Below are 16,608 nucleotides of genomic sequence, written 5' to 3' on the forward strand. Positions count from 1 at the left end.
TGGATCTGCACTGCATCTACTAGATTTTGATTGCCATCAACGCCTGTGAGGAAATGAACTACACTTATGTAAAGCTATCAGGTATAAATAGTATACAAAGGAGAGTTAATAGCTAGGGAGTTGTAACAACTAATCAAACATAACTATTCTAAAAAAGTATAATTAGAACAAATACAAAGATAGAAAACATCAACCACATATATCCTTAACAACGCCAACACACTAGTCCACAACCATTGAAGGATGTCCAACAGTTGGTGTAACAAAAACATCCTAATTAAAATGTTATTGTAAGGTATTTAAGCTATAAATTAAATATTGTTGTACTTATAGTAAGGAACAAAGTTTTTGAAACATCATCCTTATCCTTTGCAAGATAATGTGGCAATTTTTATTTTTATTTTTTGGAAAATCCATCGGGTCTTTCTCCGTCCGTTTAACGGTCTGGGTTTACCCGTGGTCACTCCGGGAGGTATGAGAGCTGGCCTAGGGCGAATCTTCACTTGTGGGAATCGAATCCGAGTTCTTTCGAAATTCTTCCCCACAAAGAGAGCTCACTTGCCACTTTAGCTACCCCACTGATTTGATGTGGCAATGCTTTGGTGTAAAATAATTTTTTATTTATTTATTTTTATTGCTTACCTGTCTTGTAAGTTTTCTATTTTAGAAATCTTGCAAACGGCATTGCAAAGTACAAGGAAAGTTGTCAAATGGGCAGGCAACTTTCCAGTACGTTTTTTTAAATTGTTCTTATTATTATTATTATTATATATATATATATATATATATATATATATATTTATTTATTTATTTATTTATTTATTTATTTTATTAAAAGTGAGACCGTTTTTGAAAGTGAGAGAGTATTGTATGGATATAGAAGAAATAGTGAAGAAATTATAAATTTAATGATGTAGAAGTAGGGCCCGCTTTTAAAAGGAAGAGAGTATTACAGAGATAAGGATAACCTAAAAATTGGGCGTCGCCCCATATGTAGACATTTAGGGCCAATCATGGTGGCACTATTTGGTTGACTTTTTTTAGTATTTAATTACTAAATGAATTTTTTAATTCTTAACTAATTAAGTTGGTCAATTTACGAGTACTCAATGAATATAAATAATTTTTTTTCGTTATAAAATGATTTTTTTTTGAGATAACTTCATCAGAAAAAAGAAGAATATTTTAATTATTTTTCTTAATTAATGAAGGCTTAATTCCGGTTATTACATGTTAAACACATTTAACATTCAAATTTGCTTAATTGAATATTCACTTGTTGCTCATCATGATTCAAATATGTAGCATCGAAAGATTGCTTAAAAGTTAATAGCTTTTAACCTAATTGGTGTGAGTATGTTAAGGTAATCCAGGCAGTAATATGATAATTTGGAGTGAATAAGGAAACAATTAGGTTTGCTCCACATGCATGTGAATAATTTAATAATTTAATGAATTAATTGATTTTTTTTTCAATTGGTTTGATGAATACTTAGGAGTCAACTGCATCATGATAGTATCATGGAAGAGATCGCATCACTTGATTGTCTTATTTTATTTCATGTAAACAATAGGATTGGAACAGAAATTTAGAGAACCTTTCACAAGTAGTGATTGAATAATAATAATAATTCCTAAACCTAAAACTTTGCACACATAATAATGAAAACTTTGTGAGTAAAACTCTTGGTTATGAGTTTGAATTCATGTTCGCATGGACAGCTCAGTTAGTCACATGAGTGAAGTTTGAAAATAATGACTTGGGATTGAGTCTTATCCGTGATAGAGCAACTCTTATATGAAATTGAATTATATCTTCCTTTATTCTTTGTTCTATTAGAAAGCACAAAACTTTTATCCAAAAGTGTACACGGACTCTAGCTGGTAAAAAGATCACAAGAAAGTAAACCAACTTAGATTGTTCGGCTTACACATGAATTCAAACTTAAAACCTTATGATTATCAAGTTAAGTGTACGTTCAACTAACTCGGTTGATGAGGTAAAGATTCCTTTCATACTCCTGACAATGTTAATAAGTATGTAGGAAGTATAAAAGTGTAATCTCATTACTAAAGGGTCATTTTGCATGTTTTTTTGGTTATGGGCCTAACTTTACTAGAATGTCATAATCTATATTCACTCGATCATTGTAAGATAACTAGTTCTCATTTGTTTAACCCAATAGTTTGGAATAGTCAGTAAGCGATAACTACAAGGTCAAAAGATTCAACTATTATATAAAGTGTGTACATGCTTGTAATGTTAAAAAGTTATAGACTAAATTAAACTTTCTCCAAGATAAGAGTTAAACTCTGCAAGCATGATATGGGCCGAATCTAGATTAGTTTTATTGTGTAAGGATGTTGTATGTCATATGCCAAAAAAAATTATACATTAATTCAAATTGTAAGTTCCATTATCAACTAACACAATTCAGTATTGTCTAGTGTTGCAAAAATTTTGTTTAAGCACCAATTAATCGGTGCCTAGGCACTGCCTAGCCGCCTAGCGTACCACCATAATCGGTGGTCTAGGTGCCTGGCCGGCTAGGCGGCTGACTAAACCACCTAGCGCCGCCTAGGTCAGTTAGGCGCTGACCGCCTAGGCCTCCTAGGCACCGATGACAAGGTTACCTAGTAGGCCAATTAGATATTGTTCCCTTCTTTTTTAAATGGGTTATTTCACTCAAAACGACATCGTTTTGAACAAAATAACCCTAAATTGTTCAAACTATAAATGTCTTTTAAGTTAATATCTAATAGTTTAGTATCTACTATACTAATAAGAGCCAAAGAGAGTTAGGCCTAAAATGGGTAGAAAAAATGGCGGTCAAATTATTTAATCAAATGGATGGTTCAGATGAATTATTTAATCAAATAGATGGTTAAGATAATTCAGATTAATATTATTAATAGAGATTACTAATTTAACCTTACCTTTATGATTATCCGTTAAGTTTTCCGTTAAATATTCTCTTCTCCGTTAATATTCCGTTAACTTTTAACTTACCCATTAATTTCTATAAGAAAGGTCTTAGGTTCGAACCTCATCTCAATCAAATTTGACATAATTAAGTTTCTCACTCTATTTAATTTACCCTTATTAAATTAAATAAATTAGTAGCTACAACAAAAAATGATACATATGTATTTCTTTAATTTAGAATTATGTGTCTACAATACCTTTATTTGAAAAAAAATTATTCATTATCAAAAAATTAAATTAAATAAGAGAAATAATTTCATTAGTTATATTGTCTTTATTTTCTCTCATGCAAAGATTCTTTACATTCAAATTTATCAATTGATATTCATTACATTGTCCATTATCTTATTTTTACAATATCTTGTAATTAAATATCAAAGTTATAGTACAAAATAATGTTATATATTTATTTACCAAGTATTTTATTAATACTATGAAAAAAAATTTTAAAATAATTTGAAACTAATTATATTAACTACTTGGGGATTGGTTGACAAAGAGAGTACTCAAATAATAACCCAACAAATTGAAGCGGAATCACTCTATTTTACTCTTATTGAATATAATTAAATAAATTTGTAGTTACACCAAAAAATGATACATATGTATTTCTTTAATACCATGACAAAAATAAAAAGAATAGTTTGAAACCAATCATATTAACTACTTGGGAAATTTGTTGACAATGAAAGTACTCAAATAACTCTTTACCCAACAAATTGAAGAGAGAAATTACCTTTTAATATCTTTGGAATACATAATATTTTAAATTTTCAAATTTTTATTAATTAATTTAATCTTTTTTCTTAAACTAGGGATTTCTTTATCCACAATAACTCATTCAACAGTAATGGTTGAACCAAATGAACCCCAAGCAGAACACCTAAAGGAAAGTCCATAGCTCCTATATCATAATCTCATTGCATGACGTTGTCATCTATGCTACAAACAATATCCAAATTGCAAATAACACACTACCAACAAAAAGGAAGAGAACAAATAGTAAAGATGAAGATAATGACAATGTTACTCAAAAGAGAATTAAGAACACATAGAAAAATTCAAATTAAAAATAGTATTTATTTAAACTATCATTTTTAGACCAAATATTTAGATTATCGATTTTACAAGGTTGCAAACATTTATTTTAGTAATAATTATAATGAATTTTCTATATTATCTTGGATTCATATACTTTGAGTTAGATATTTAAATAAAAAAATTTGACATTCAATTACCCATGTAAAAACTTCTCCTATATAATCTTGCATTGATATACTTTCAAATATTTATTTAAATATAAACATTGGGCATTAACACATTCGCGCAATGCGCGTATAAAACTAGTTATAATTTATAATTATCAAGTCTTAAAAAATTAAAAAAATTCAAATAAATATTTAAAAAAATAAAAAATAAAATAAATATGTACAAGTGCCTAGGCACCCACGACCGCTCGAAAAGCGCCTAGCGATTTTTTTAACCATGATATTGACTAATAGTTAAACACCCAACATGGTGTCAACATGCATGGTAAATATATTTACATTAAATTTATTATTATAAACGAAGGTTGTTATTAATTTGGTTGAATTGGTTAGTGGAATGTACATGTACAGCTAGATGCTCACTTTTCCCAAGCTGCACCCTATCACCATCCACATGATTAGATTTTCTTGGTCACATTTAGCAGCCTTGGAGGTCAGCATGAATGAATATATATATATATATATGGCAGATCAAGGTAAACAGTAATTGGGCAATGTGAGCTCTGCACAAGTTGCAATTGCAGGAGTTGTTAATGGGCTGGGGATGGGTGGCGGGGTTTTCTTATGATTAAAGAATGGTTGTACGGATGGTTTTATGGTACAATATTAGTTGTAGTTAAGAAAGGGTCTCCAATTTGTCAAACTGAGAGGGATGACAAATGTCTTTATGTAGTGGTTAAACTTGGCAAATCAGTAGTGACTTATGCAATTGAAACAGCGAGAAGAGGATCCTAAGACTGAGGTTGTTAGTTGTTGTCTCTTAAAGTATAAAATGTTAAAAGAAAATTGGGTGGTGAAAATGTATAGTTTCTTTGGAGGAAGAAATTCTTATATTAATCAATTTGTTAATTTGGGTCACATTATTTATTCTTTTGGGAGTATGAGATGGATACAAGTTTTTATGATACCCATGATGATGTTCGCTGGATAGCGGATGTAATTATCTTTTTCGTGTTGCTTTAATTCTTTTTGTCCGTTTAATTTAGTCGGGAAAAAAGAATTGCAAATGAAAATTTTATTATTAAATAATTTTTTCTTGTAGATTTGTCCCCATTCTTTTGAGAGTAGGGCCTTGCTCTCTAACTGTCTTTGCTTTTCTCATTGTGTTTGTAACAAATTTAATACAATTCCGCATCAACTTCATAGAAAATTATGGAGTGGTACTTAAGTTAGGCTAAACCTTGATAATTGAGTTAGCTTTTGAGGTAAAATTTGGGGTTTGGTTTGAGTGCTTATCAAAAAAAAAAAAAATCACAAAAAAATAATTAAAAATTCTTAGAAGAACCTTCACCAAGTCATCAACGGCATTGTTCAACTTCTTAGGAAGCTAAGGACGAAAGTGAATTGGAACATATATTCATTGATTTGTTTTCCATTGTATCCAAAATAAATTATACTATGTTTTATATCCACTAAAATTGAAACGGTACAATAAAAAGTATATAAAAAATTATTTATATTTTAATCATCACTTATTTATAGTTCAAGAGATTATAATTTACCAGATATAGAGTGAGTGAGTAAAAATGTTTCAAAATAATAAAAGAAACAATGATATATTTTTATAATATAATTATAGTAAAAATTAATTAAAATGAGATCCTTTTGTCAAAAAAAAAAAAAATTGAGATCCTATCATTAAACATTATGATCATACATATGAGTAGGGGTAGTTATTAGAATCCAATAGAATATGATAATTAATTGGATATAGAATGCATGTGTAGAGCTTATTATTCCAAGAGAGATAGAGAGAGAGAGAGAGAAATGTGATATATTTGTATTAGTAATAAGATCAACCTTTGGGTCACAAGAGGATGATTGGCTTACTTTTGGTTGATGGGTTTTTTGTGGTCTTTTTGTGTCACATGACAACATGACAATGCAACATCATAAATAAAGTGTGATAAGGTAGCTTGTAGAGAAGGCTACCTTAAAGAAGAAAAGATATAAGAGATAAAAAGAAGAAGTAGAAAAAAATGGGAAAGCAAAGAGGGGAGCAAAGTAGCTATTGTGTTGGAAAATGATATAGGGACTCATATGGAGTAAAACTCTCGTCACGTATCATGATTTTATTGATAGTAGAGAAAGTGAATAACATAATAAAAATTATGGACCGCTGAATAAATCAAAATACGTCATGTATGTAGAGAGTAAAAAGTCGAATAAAATTTACGAGTATATGTATGTAATATTATGTACTCTATTGTGTTCAGGGACAACATAAAGCTTTAGATGAGAAGTAGCCATCATTAGGTAATGTGCACACAGTGGAGACAGCACAAGTTGCTCACGTGAAGGTGTGAGGGTGTTAGCCCAACCCCACTCAATAGGGCTCATGACACAAATTAAACTCTATTGAAATACTATTCAAGTTTAAACATGAATTATTTATTTACGTCAAAAATTTTATTGTCAAGCCACAAGTAACTCTCCAAACGAGAGGTCATGGGTTCAAGCATCAATGAAAACAATATTAATTCGTTGGGCTAAAAAAAAAAATCATGAATTATTTATAACAATTCTGTGAGGATAAACTATTTCTTAGGAAAACTCAAATCTACTTATGTTAATTTTGATTAATTGGAAAACTCGCAATCGTTACAACAGTATAGCAGTAGGTCCCCAATTTGCACGCCCACCAAACACAAACACACATAGTCACGTTCTATAGCCTAAGGCATAAAGAAAGAGGAGGGAGCTGAGGGGGGTCCAAACTTTTTGAAGGTGAGATCAGAGCGTATACAATATTTATAAGATTCACAATATATATAATGTGATGATTTGCTTTTGGATTTGCAGAGCTGTTGCCATCAGGGCTAGTAACCTCACCATCCTATGTCTGGCCCAATGGAACAGAACTTGAAACAAAAAATCACACTTTTCGTATTACTAAAAATCAATGTTGTTATGTTTCTTAATTGTCTTTAAAATTTAACCGGAATTGAGGATGAAAAGTGCTATTTCTTTATATTTTACAAACAAAAAAGTCTAATGAATTGAAGTAGTGCTTTAATTTGTCACCCACTCACCTTACCCTTCAGGCCTTGAGGTCCTACTCAGCATGAACATGATTAGTTTTGATGTGTGGTTAATAGTCGACCAACTAAGGAAGCTTGTGATCTAACAAAAAAATAATAAAATATAATAATAATAATAATAATAAAGGAACTAAAAAAATGTTATTTTCCCAAACTTAAATATAAACACTGAAATGTTATACACTCTTATGTGATTCAAGAAAATGCAAGACATCCTTATATTAGAAAATGTGAGAGTTCCAAACCTACTTTTAGTTCTTTTTGTTGCATTCATGGGATTACAGTTTTCTCAAATTTTATTAGATTATGTTAAATTCTGAAAAAAAATATATTACATTGTTTAAAAAAGAAAAAAAAAAAAGAAAAAAGAAAAAAAAAGCATTCCTTAAATTAAATGCCCCCAAAAGTGTGAGAATGGGATGCAAGCCTGCAAGTGACCAAAAATATATAGCACGTGCTTGACAGCCCATACTCTCAAACACTCACGTGACCAAAGTTTCAAAGCTGACCCTGTAATTTGGAAGTCTGCACAAGAAGCTCATACGCATAAAGACTTTGAATCCAATGAGAACATATCCCAAAAGAAAATTAAGAAAAATTTCAGCTTTACATCTATAAAATTTGATGGTTCTGATTAGATTTCTTTTTTTTTTTTTTTTTTAAAGTGATAACATTTTCATAATTATCATTAATTTTATTATGCAAACTTGAAAACTTAAATATGCAATCTTTAACAACTAAATATGCAAACCTGATAAATTTTATAAAATCAATGAAAAAGATAAATTTTAAATCTAAATCATAAATGTTAGATTATGCAATTTTTCCAGATGTAAGGTTGAGATTGGTTCTTAGTTTTCTCTCAAGTACTTGTTCTCATATGATCCTCTCTCCCTCCCTTCCGCTCTCTCTATCTCTTTCCTCTATATATATATATATATATAATCATGATTAAATTAAAATAAAACTTTTGATAAAAAAATATAGATTAATCTAAGCTGTCAATCTAAGATAATCAATGTCTTAAAAATAAGAACCTTTAAAGAAAATAGCATATTCAATTTTATAAATACTACAAATTTTTAAAATTTTTTAATTATATATGAAATTGACCCCATCTTTTTATATCTCACAAACAAAATTAGATGCGTTCAAATTTTTGTGTATATAACTATATAATATTTTTAGAAGATTTATTTTCAAATATAATTTAATCAAGAGTGATTTATTAATATCAAATTAAGGGAATACCCAATACTTTTTTTGTTTTTTTGGCCAACTTCTATCCCATATTATTTTCTTTCCCCTTAGGCCCTTAATGACCTTGTGTCTATAGGCATAAGCTCTAGATATGAAATTTTAGATTCAAGTCATATTTTCTTTATGTATTCTAAATAATAATAATAATAATAATAATAATAATAATAATAATAATAATAAAACTATTCTCTTCATTTTTTATTTATAGTTTTTCTTTTTCTGCTGATCCAATCAAGTTTCTCTTGGGCCCAATTCGCTTGACATAAAATTTCCCTTGTAATTATAATATTAGGCCGACCTTTACCATACCATCAATTTAGAGAGGCCCAATATTAGTTCTTTGGTGTTGGGCAAATTATGCTACGAATCTGGGTCCGCCTTGCAAAGTGGACTCATGTCTATATTCACAATTTAAAACTCAATATTCACAATTTTAGATATTAATATACAAAATTACATTACTCAATATTCACGATTTTTGAACTTTATATTCACAATTTTGTTATATAGATTCAAAAATTGTGTTATACTGTTGAATATTAAATTTATAAAATTGTAAATATAGAGTTCAAAATTTGTGAATATTGAATAATGTAATTTTGTATATTGATATCTAAAATTGTGAATATAGAGTTCTAAAATTGTGAACATGGACCTGGGTCCACATTGCAAGATGGACCCAGATCCATGGCATAACTCCAGCCGCATCATTGAATAACATTGCTTATATATATCATAGACCTTGATTCAACCTTTTCTTTTAATACAAATAAAATCAATGTATTAAAGAACTACTATACTAGTAAGAGCCAATGAAATTAGATGTATAACAGGAAGTAAAAACTATCCATCCAATTATTCGATGAAATAAATGGTTCAAATTATTTTAATTTTAGTATTTTTTTTTCTTACTTTACCTTCTATTATATTATTCTTCCTTAAAAATTATTTTTTTTTAATAAAAAATTGCTGAAAAAAAACGGAAAAGAATTAAGAAAAAAAAAAAAACAAAAACCTCTCTACGGGCATGCACGTACTCTCGGAACCACCTGAGGAGGTGGAAGGATTACTAGATGACGATATTGTTGGCCTGCCTAGTTGGCGGTTTGCATTTGTGCATTCAGACAATCTGTAACATGTACTGCGGGCATCCCCCTTCTTAATGATATTAAAAAAAAAAAAAAAAAAAAAAAAAAAAAAAAAAAGACTGAGAGGGGCGGCAACTATCAATTGCCCAAGCGGGAGAATGTAACACACGCGCCCGCTAGGTTGCCTGTGAGATGTAATGCGTCTCAGATTCCCTATTTGTTAAAAACAAACTGATTATTCTTTCCCCGTATAAAAAATACCAAAGAATTCTTATGGGGTTACTCTTAATTTTTTTTTTTCCCCTATTTTCTAGACTTGGTGTCTAGCCCTCCTTGATATTGCATATTTGGTGTTATAAGTTCCCATCCCCAGAGAAAGACGTACCACCCTTTCCCAAAATTCTTGCATCATGACGCTATCTAGGTTGTGATCTTTTTAGTAGAGAATGACTTTTTCTTTTTTTTTAAATACTATTGACTCTATTAGAATGTAGTATCTATTTACATAGGTCACAGTTATATCGCTTAACCACAAGGTCTTTGGCAGTAGAGAATGACTTTAATTTGCTCAATTCACATTATATTCATAAGGAAGTTAATGACGGTGCATATTGAATGCAGGGTAATTATTACTTTTTTGTTCACAGTCTTTATGTGCGTGATGTTTTTTTAAATTACACCTTTTGCATATCTTGTTAGTTTAAAATGGTCTTAATAATATTTATAAGCTTTTTATTTTTATTTTTTGCAACTTTGCTTTTGTACAAAAAATAATGTATCTATTCAGTAAAATGATAACTTATGTAGAAGTATCTAGCATTGCTCATATGAAAAGAAAAAAAAAAAAAACAAACAAATAAATCTTGCATTACTAATAACATAGGAGCCTAGATTAGTTTAACATCCCAACCCAAAACATGCAAGTCCAACGAAAGCAGAGCAAATGTGAACTGTGATCTCAACATAAAAGAAACTACGTATCAGTTGTGTTTTGGTCTTCCACTCATCCACAAATTGCCAATTGAATGATGACAGTAGCTTGGGATTTGTTAATGTAATGTCTCCTTTCACCGTAAAGATTGGTTGGTTAATTCAAACAATTTGACTTCAACTCTACAACACTGTGCAATTTCAATTCAACAATCAGCGGAGGTTAATTGGAGACTGATCATTGAGCATAGATTTGGCATTTTATCCCCAGATCAGATTTCCCATAATTAAGGTTGTTTTTTATTCCTAGAACGCCGTAAATGTAAAGCTGAGAAATAATATATGACTACGGAGTTGAAAACAATTGCAATTTTTATGGTTTTTGTCTGTCAAATCTTAGGTATATAAACCTGTGAGATGATCACCCTTTTCACCACCATATATCTTTAACAGAGAAAACAAGAAATCAAAAACCATGAAAGCCTTTCTATTTGTCAGCATGTTGGCCCTTGCCTGCATAACACAATCTTGCATGGCCGCGAGCAGGCTGGCGGCGGCCGGAGCCTGCACGCCGAGCGGCAAGATACGAGGAAAAAAGCCGCCGCCGGGGGAATGTAACCAAGAGAACGGCTCAGACTGCTGCAAGGCTGGCAAAATGTACACCACCTACAAATGCTCACCTCCGGTGACCGGAAACACGAAGGCCACTCTCACCCTTAACAGCTTCCAGAAAGGCGGCGACGGCGGCGGCCCATCGGAATGCGACAACCAGTACCACTCAGATGACACGCCCGTGGTGGCGCTTTCCACTGGATGGTACAGCGGAGGGAGCAGATGCCTGAATAACATCAAGATCAGCGCTAATGGAAGAAGCGTGACGGCTATGGTTGTGGACGAGTGTGACTCCACGATGGGGTGCGACGATGAACATGATTATCAGCCGCCATGTGAGAACAACATTGTTGATGCTTCTAAGGCTGTGTGGGAAGCTTTGGGGTTAGATCAGAATGAAGGAGAGCATGATATCACCTGGACTGATGCCTAATTAATATATATACATCTATCATTCTTATATGTTATGTATGATGATTTGAGATATTAATAATAAAAAGTATTTTAAAAATAGTTAAATGAATATTCAAATATATTAATGTGGCTAAAGTATCTTCCCATACCAAGAACCATTAAAATAGTATATGATGATTATTCATGTTGCACCATGTCTTCAATAACTGATATTTCGAGACATAAATTAAAATTTTTTTTTTGGCCTACCTTTTTTTTTTTTGTAGGTTTTCTGGTAAACATGGAACTAAGTGTAATTTTTTTCAACTATTAAAACATCCATGAAAAATAAATGACCTTTTGTTTGATATATGACATTGAACCAAGTGTAATTTTGTATTAATGACTAACTGTGTTATTTTTTAAGTTCAATTAACTATAATTTTTTTGTTGTAAGTTTGAATTAATACCCAAAATGGTTCCTCGACTATAGCAAAATTTACAAATTGATCATCGATTATCAAGTTTAGCAAATTAAGTCCTTATCAACCATTCAATCCTTACTTAATAAGGTCCCAACTATTCAATTTTTACTCAATAAAGTCCTCAACTATTTAATTCTTACTCAATAAGGTCCTCAACGAAGGATTGATTTGTGAATTATTTGGTAATAATTGAATAGTTGAGGATTTAATTGGTAAAATTGATAGTTGGGGACTAATTTGTAAATTATGACATAGTTGATAGACTATTTTAAGTAGAGTTAATACTCAATATAGTCATCGACTATAGTGATTTTACTCAATTTAATTCTAAATGACTTTTTGTGCTCAATTTAGTCATCGACTTTGATGGTTTTACCCAATTTAGTCCTTTGTTAAAAATTCTGTTAGTGAACGGTTAGAAATACGATCCTAATGGTAATTTATCATTCTTCATCCAATTTTGGATGATTCCTTCTTCTTCCCCTTATTAAGATATATATACGCAAAAATGTAAATCTTTATACCCAAGTATTTATTTACTTTGTATTTATTTATGGAAAAAGTATCAAATAGGTCATCGAACTATTAGTGTTTGTGCAATTGGGCCATTGAACAAAAAAAGTGTGCAATTAAACCATTTAACTCTATAAATTTGTGCACATAGCATTTTTAGCAGGATGCTTTCAAGTTAACAAGTAAAATGATATGGCATCTTATGTAGCAATTTTTAATATTTAAATTAATTTACTATGAGTTTAATATTCAACTCTACACAAAACACATCTCCAATCTTCTTCATATTCAACCTTTGTATAGTACAATCGAGGCAACTTGCAACCGTGTACTCACATAAACAGATGAACCCACTCCGATCCCTTCTCTCTCACTTCGTTGCATTCGGCAAAATCAACAGAACTAAACAGAGACAACAATGAGATCAATGATGAATCACATATGCAACTATTTCATAAACATCTTCTCTGAGCCACAAAGTAGCAATTCCCAACCTTTGGAGCAGGGGAGACCATGACTGGCAAGAGGTGAACAAACCATTCCAACCAGAGGAGATTAAAAAAGCCATGTTTGAGATGGAAGCATGTAAGACACCCGACCCGGATTGTTTTTTTTTTTTTTTTGAAAGTAAAGACGAGGTAATTCATTAATCAAGATCCAAGCTCAAAACGTGAGCAATGGAAGGAAAAGGGACAGAAAAGCAATCCATACGGCCAGACAATGATAAGGATTCCCTAGCTAAACAGTGGGCAACCCTATTCGCGGACCGTTTAGCAAACATAAAGCTTAAGTTAGTAAAACTAGAAGCTATTTTTCTAATGTCATCAAAAATAAGCTCAAGAGATGAATTTAAAATGAAGTCATGAAGAATGCCATTAATAGCAATCTGGCAGTCACTTTCCACATGCAAGTTGTCTAGGTGAAGGTTTTTAATCCACTTTAGGGCTTCACGTATGGCAATAGACTCAGCTTCATCAGGTTTAAATAAACCATCCCACGGGAGGCGGCAGACAGCAACAAAGTGACCTTCCGAATCGCGAAGCACATAGCCGAACCCCATCCTATTGGTGTTGTGATCAAGAGCAGCATCTGTATTGAGTTTAAGCATTCCTGAAGGCGGTCTGATCTAGTGAGCATGATCTAGAGACCTGTCAGTTATATTGGTAACAGTGTGAACAGTGGACCACTCAAACAAGTAATTTTTAGCATAGTGACAAATGAAAGAAACCGGAAGGATATTATGATTCCAGATCTTTTCATTTCTGGCATCCCATAACTTCCAACAGACAGAAATTAAAGCACAAATATCATCATCAGATATTGAGGTGAAAATCTGCTCAAGCCAATCAAGTGTGGAGGTGGAAGTGTGATAGTTAATTCCACCAAGGATGTTCCAGCAGTCCCTTGCAAGAGGGCAACGCACAAATAAATGGAAAGAAGACTCCTCCTCAGTGTTGCATAGCTAACATACATTTGGCACTTGAATATTTCTTGTTCTCAAACGGTCGTGAGTAGGCAGAGAATTGGAGCACAACTGCCAAAAGAAAGCCTTAATTTTTGGAGGGAGCATAAATTTCCAGGCTTTCGTCCAAAAGGGAACTTGAGTTGACTGATAATTGCCCATGAGAGATTTGTAACAGCTTTTCACAGTATAAACACCTTTCATATCCTCCATCCAAATCATTTTGTCAGGCATTTTCGAGTCCGGGAGAGGGATGCTTTTAATGCTGATCAGATCTTCATGGTTGAACAGGGAGTCAAGTAGAGTGTCATTCCACCTGGGTTCTATGGGGTTAATGAGAGCTGAGACATTGATAATATTCCCATGAGAGGAGTTTGGGGATTGTATATAAGGGATAATATTCCCATGAGAGGAGTTTGGGGATTGTATATAAGGGTTGTCATTGTTTGGTAGCCACGGGTCACCCCAAACATTGATAGATGCACCATCACCAACTCTCCATCTGCTTTTTCTTTTGATAGTAATTTGTGTTTCAATAATGCTACGCCAAATGAAGGAGGGGTTACTTCCGAGTTGTGCATCCAAAAAATTGCTATTCGCGGGGTTACTTCCGAGTTGTGCATCCAAAAAATTGCTATTCGCATAGTATTTAGCCTTATAGGTTCTAGCAAGGAGGGAGCTAGGTTGATTAATGAGACGCCAGGCTTGTTTACCCAGCAAAGCAATATTGAATTCCCGTATCTTCCTGAAACCCATACCTCCATGCTGCTTTGGAACACATAATCTCTCCCAACTCTTCCACCTAATACCTCTCGCTCTTTCCCCTCTCTCCCAACTCTTCCACCTAATACCTCTCGCTCTTTCCCCTCACAGCCCCACCAAAAACTGTTCATGATCCTTTCAATTTCCTTACAAAGTTCGATAGGTAGGAGGAAGACACTCATGGCAAATGTAGGGATGGCCTGTAAAACATTCTTTAAGAGTATCTCGCGCCCAGCTCTAGAGAGGAACTTATGAGTCCAGCTTTTGATTCTTCCCACCACTTTGTCTTTAATGAATCCCAAAATTTCACGTTTATTTCTCCCAATTAGTGATGGTAAGCCAAGTATATTCCCATTAAGATTCCCCTCCCTCATACCCATGATGCTGCAAAATGCATGTCTTGAATTCACATCAGTATTTTTGCTAAAGGTGAGGGTAGATTTGGTGAGATTGATTGTTTGACCCGAGGCAGAAGCAAAGGATTCGGTGGAGTTTTTAAGTGTGATTGCTTCATGAGCGGTAGCTTGGCAGAATATATAGCAGTCATCAGCAAAGAACAGATTTGAAATTAACGGGGCACCTCTAGCAATTGCAATATCATGAATAGAACCCTCCCTTTGACATTTCAGAATCATTAGATGGAAAACTTCCAGAATTAGAATAAAGAGGTATGGTGACATGGGGTCACCTTGTCTTAACCCTCTCCCTGGGCTAACAGTTCCGATAGCTCTACCCTCAAGAAGGATTGTGTAAGATACTGAAGAGATCATTTCGCGAACCAAACTGACAATATGATTAGAGAAACCAAGTTTTGAGATAACCATTAGAAGGAAGTCCCAGTTTACCATGTCAAAGGCTTTACTCATGTCCATTTTGACTCCAACATAACCCATCTTTCCCTGAGTTTTCCTTTTAAGATAATGATTGAGTTCGAAAGCTAGCATGATGTTGTCAGAAATGAGACGGCCGGGGACAAATTTGCATGGGGTGGTAGGTGATAGTCTAGTCAAATTTGCTATGGATTCAAAGAAGGTAAACTGCCACCAGGTCACAATGACACAATACTCACACTCATACCAAAAGTCTCATCTCCAGAATCCGTCAAACGGCTTCATCCAATAGGCTTATGCAATGTTACCTATAAGCTACTGACCAATCGGCTGAGAGAAGTATCAAAAAAGCTAGTTGGACCACAGCAAGCCAGTTTTGTTCCAGGTCGTCAAATTTCAGACAATACTATCATCTTCCAAGAGGTATTGAACTCAATGAGAACAAGGAAGGCGACAACAAGATGGATGGTTATGAAAATTGACTTGAAGAAAGCTTATGACAAATTGTCCTGGAATTTCATTGAAGAGACACTAACTGATATTGGACTTAATGAGGATTGGAGGAGAAACATTTTGAAATGTGTTACCTCACCTAGGTTGGCAGTGAATTGGAATGGACAAATTTCAAGCTGGTTTCACCCTAAGAGGGGAATTAGACAGGGAGACGCTATTTGACCCTTACTCTTTGCTTTTTGCATGGAAAGACTTAGTCATATTATAAATAACTCTGTTAATATGGGTAAATGGAAAGGAATTAATTAAATTGCACAGACTAGGCCCTCACCTCTCTCACCTTTTCTTTGCAGACGACATGGTTTTATTTGGAGAAGCAACAGTCAAGCAAGCAGAAGAGATGTCAAGATGCCTGGCAACATTCTGCAAACACTCCGGGCAAAGAGTGAATAACCAAAAATCATCCCTGTTCTTTTCCAAGAACACTCAAATAGAGATACAATAGAAGAGAAAATTGTCATTTTG

The 16,608-nt window shown here is 32.9% G+C and overlaps 2 protein-coding genes across 2 annotated transcripts; one reads left to right on the forward strand and one right to left on the reverse strand.

The window, feature by feature from the left end:
- The first annotated feature begins 11,032 nt into the window (after positions 1–11,032).
- LOC116003175 (kiwellin-1-like) lies at positions 11,033–11,710 on the forward strand. Its single transcript, XM_031243338.1, has one exon. It carries the CDS (start codon positions 11,049–11,051, stop codon positions 11,616–11,618), a length of 570 nt encoding a protein of 189 aa, XP_031099198.1. The 5' UTR covers positions 11,033–11,048; the 3' UTR covers positions 11,619–11,710.
- A 1,512-nt stretch (positions 11,711–13,222) lies between these two features.
- Positions 13,223–15,693, reverse strand: LOC116001092. Its single transcript, XM_031240991.1, has 3 exons — positions 14,848–15,693; positions 14,048–14,803; positions 13,223–13,702 (listed from the first exon to the last, which is right to left on the reverse strand). Exons 1-3 carry the CDS (start codon positions 15,691–15,693, stop codon positions 13,223–13,225), a joined length of 2,082 nt encoding a protein of 693 aa, XP_031096851.1.
- Positions 15,694–16,608: the final 915 nt, after the last annotated feature.

The sequence above is a fragment of the Ipomoea triloba genome, chromosome 13 (genome assembly GCF_003576645.1).
Source record: "Ipomoea triloba cultivar NCNSP0323 chromosome 13, ASM357664v1".
In the NCBI taxonomy this organism is placed as follows: Eukaryota; Viridiplantae; Streptophyta; class Magnoliopsida; order Solanales; family Convolvulaceae; genus Ipomoea; species Ipomoea triloba.

Coding starts and splice junctions, on each gene's coding strand:
- LOC116003175 (XM_031243338.1), top strand. CDS start 11,049: ATGAAAGCCTTTCTATTTGTCAGCATGTTGGCCCTTGCCTGCATAACA.
- LOC116001092 (XM_031240991.1), bottom strand. CDS start 15,693: ATGGGTTATGTTGGAGTCAAAATGGACATGAGTAAAGCCTTTGACATG. Junction 14,804..14,847: donor GAGAGGGGAAAGAGCGAGAG/GTATTAGGTGGA, acceptor GTTCCAAAGCAG/CATGGAGGTATGGGTTTCAG. Junction 13,703..14,047: donor GAAATATTCAAGTGCCAAAT/GTATGTTAGCTA, acceptor CATGCTCACTAG/ATCAGACCGCCTTCAGGAAT.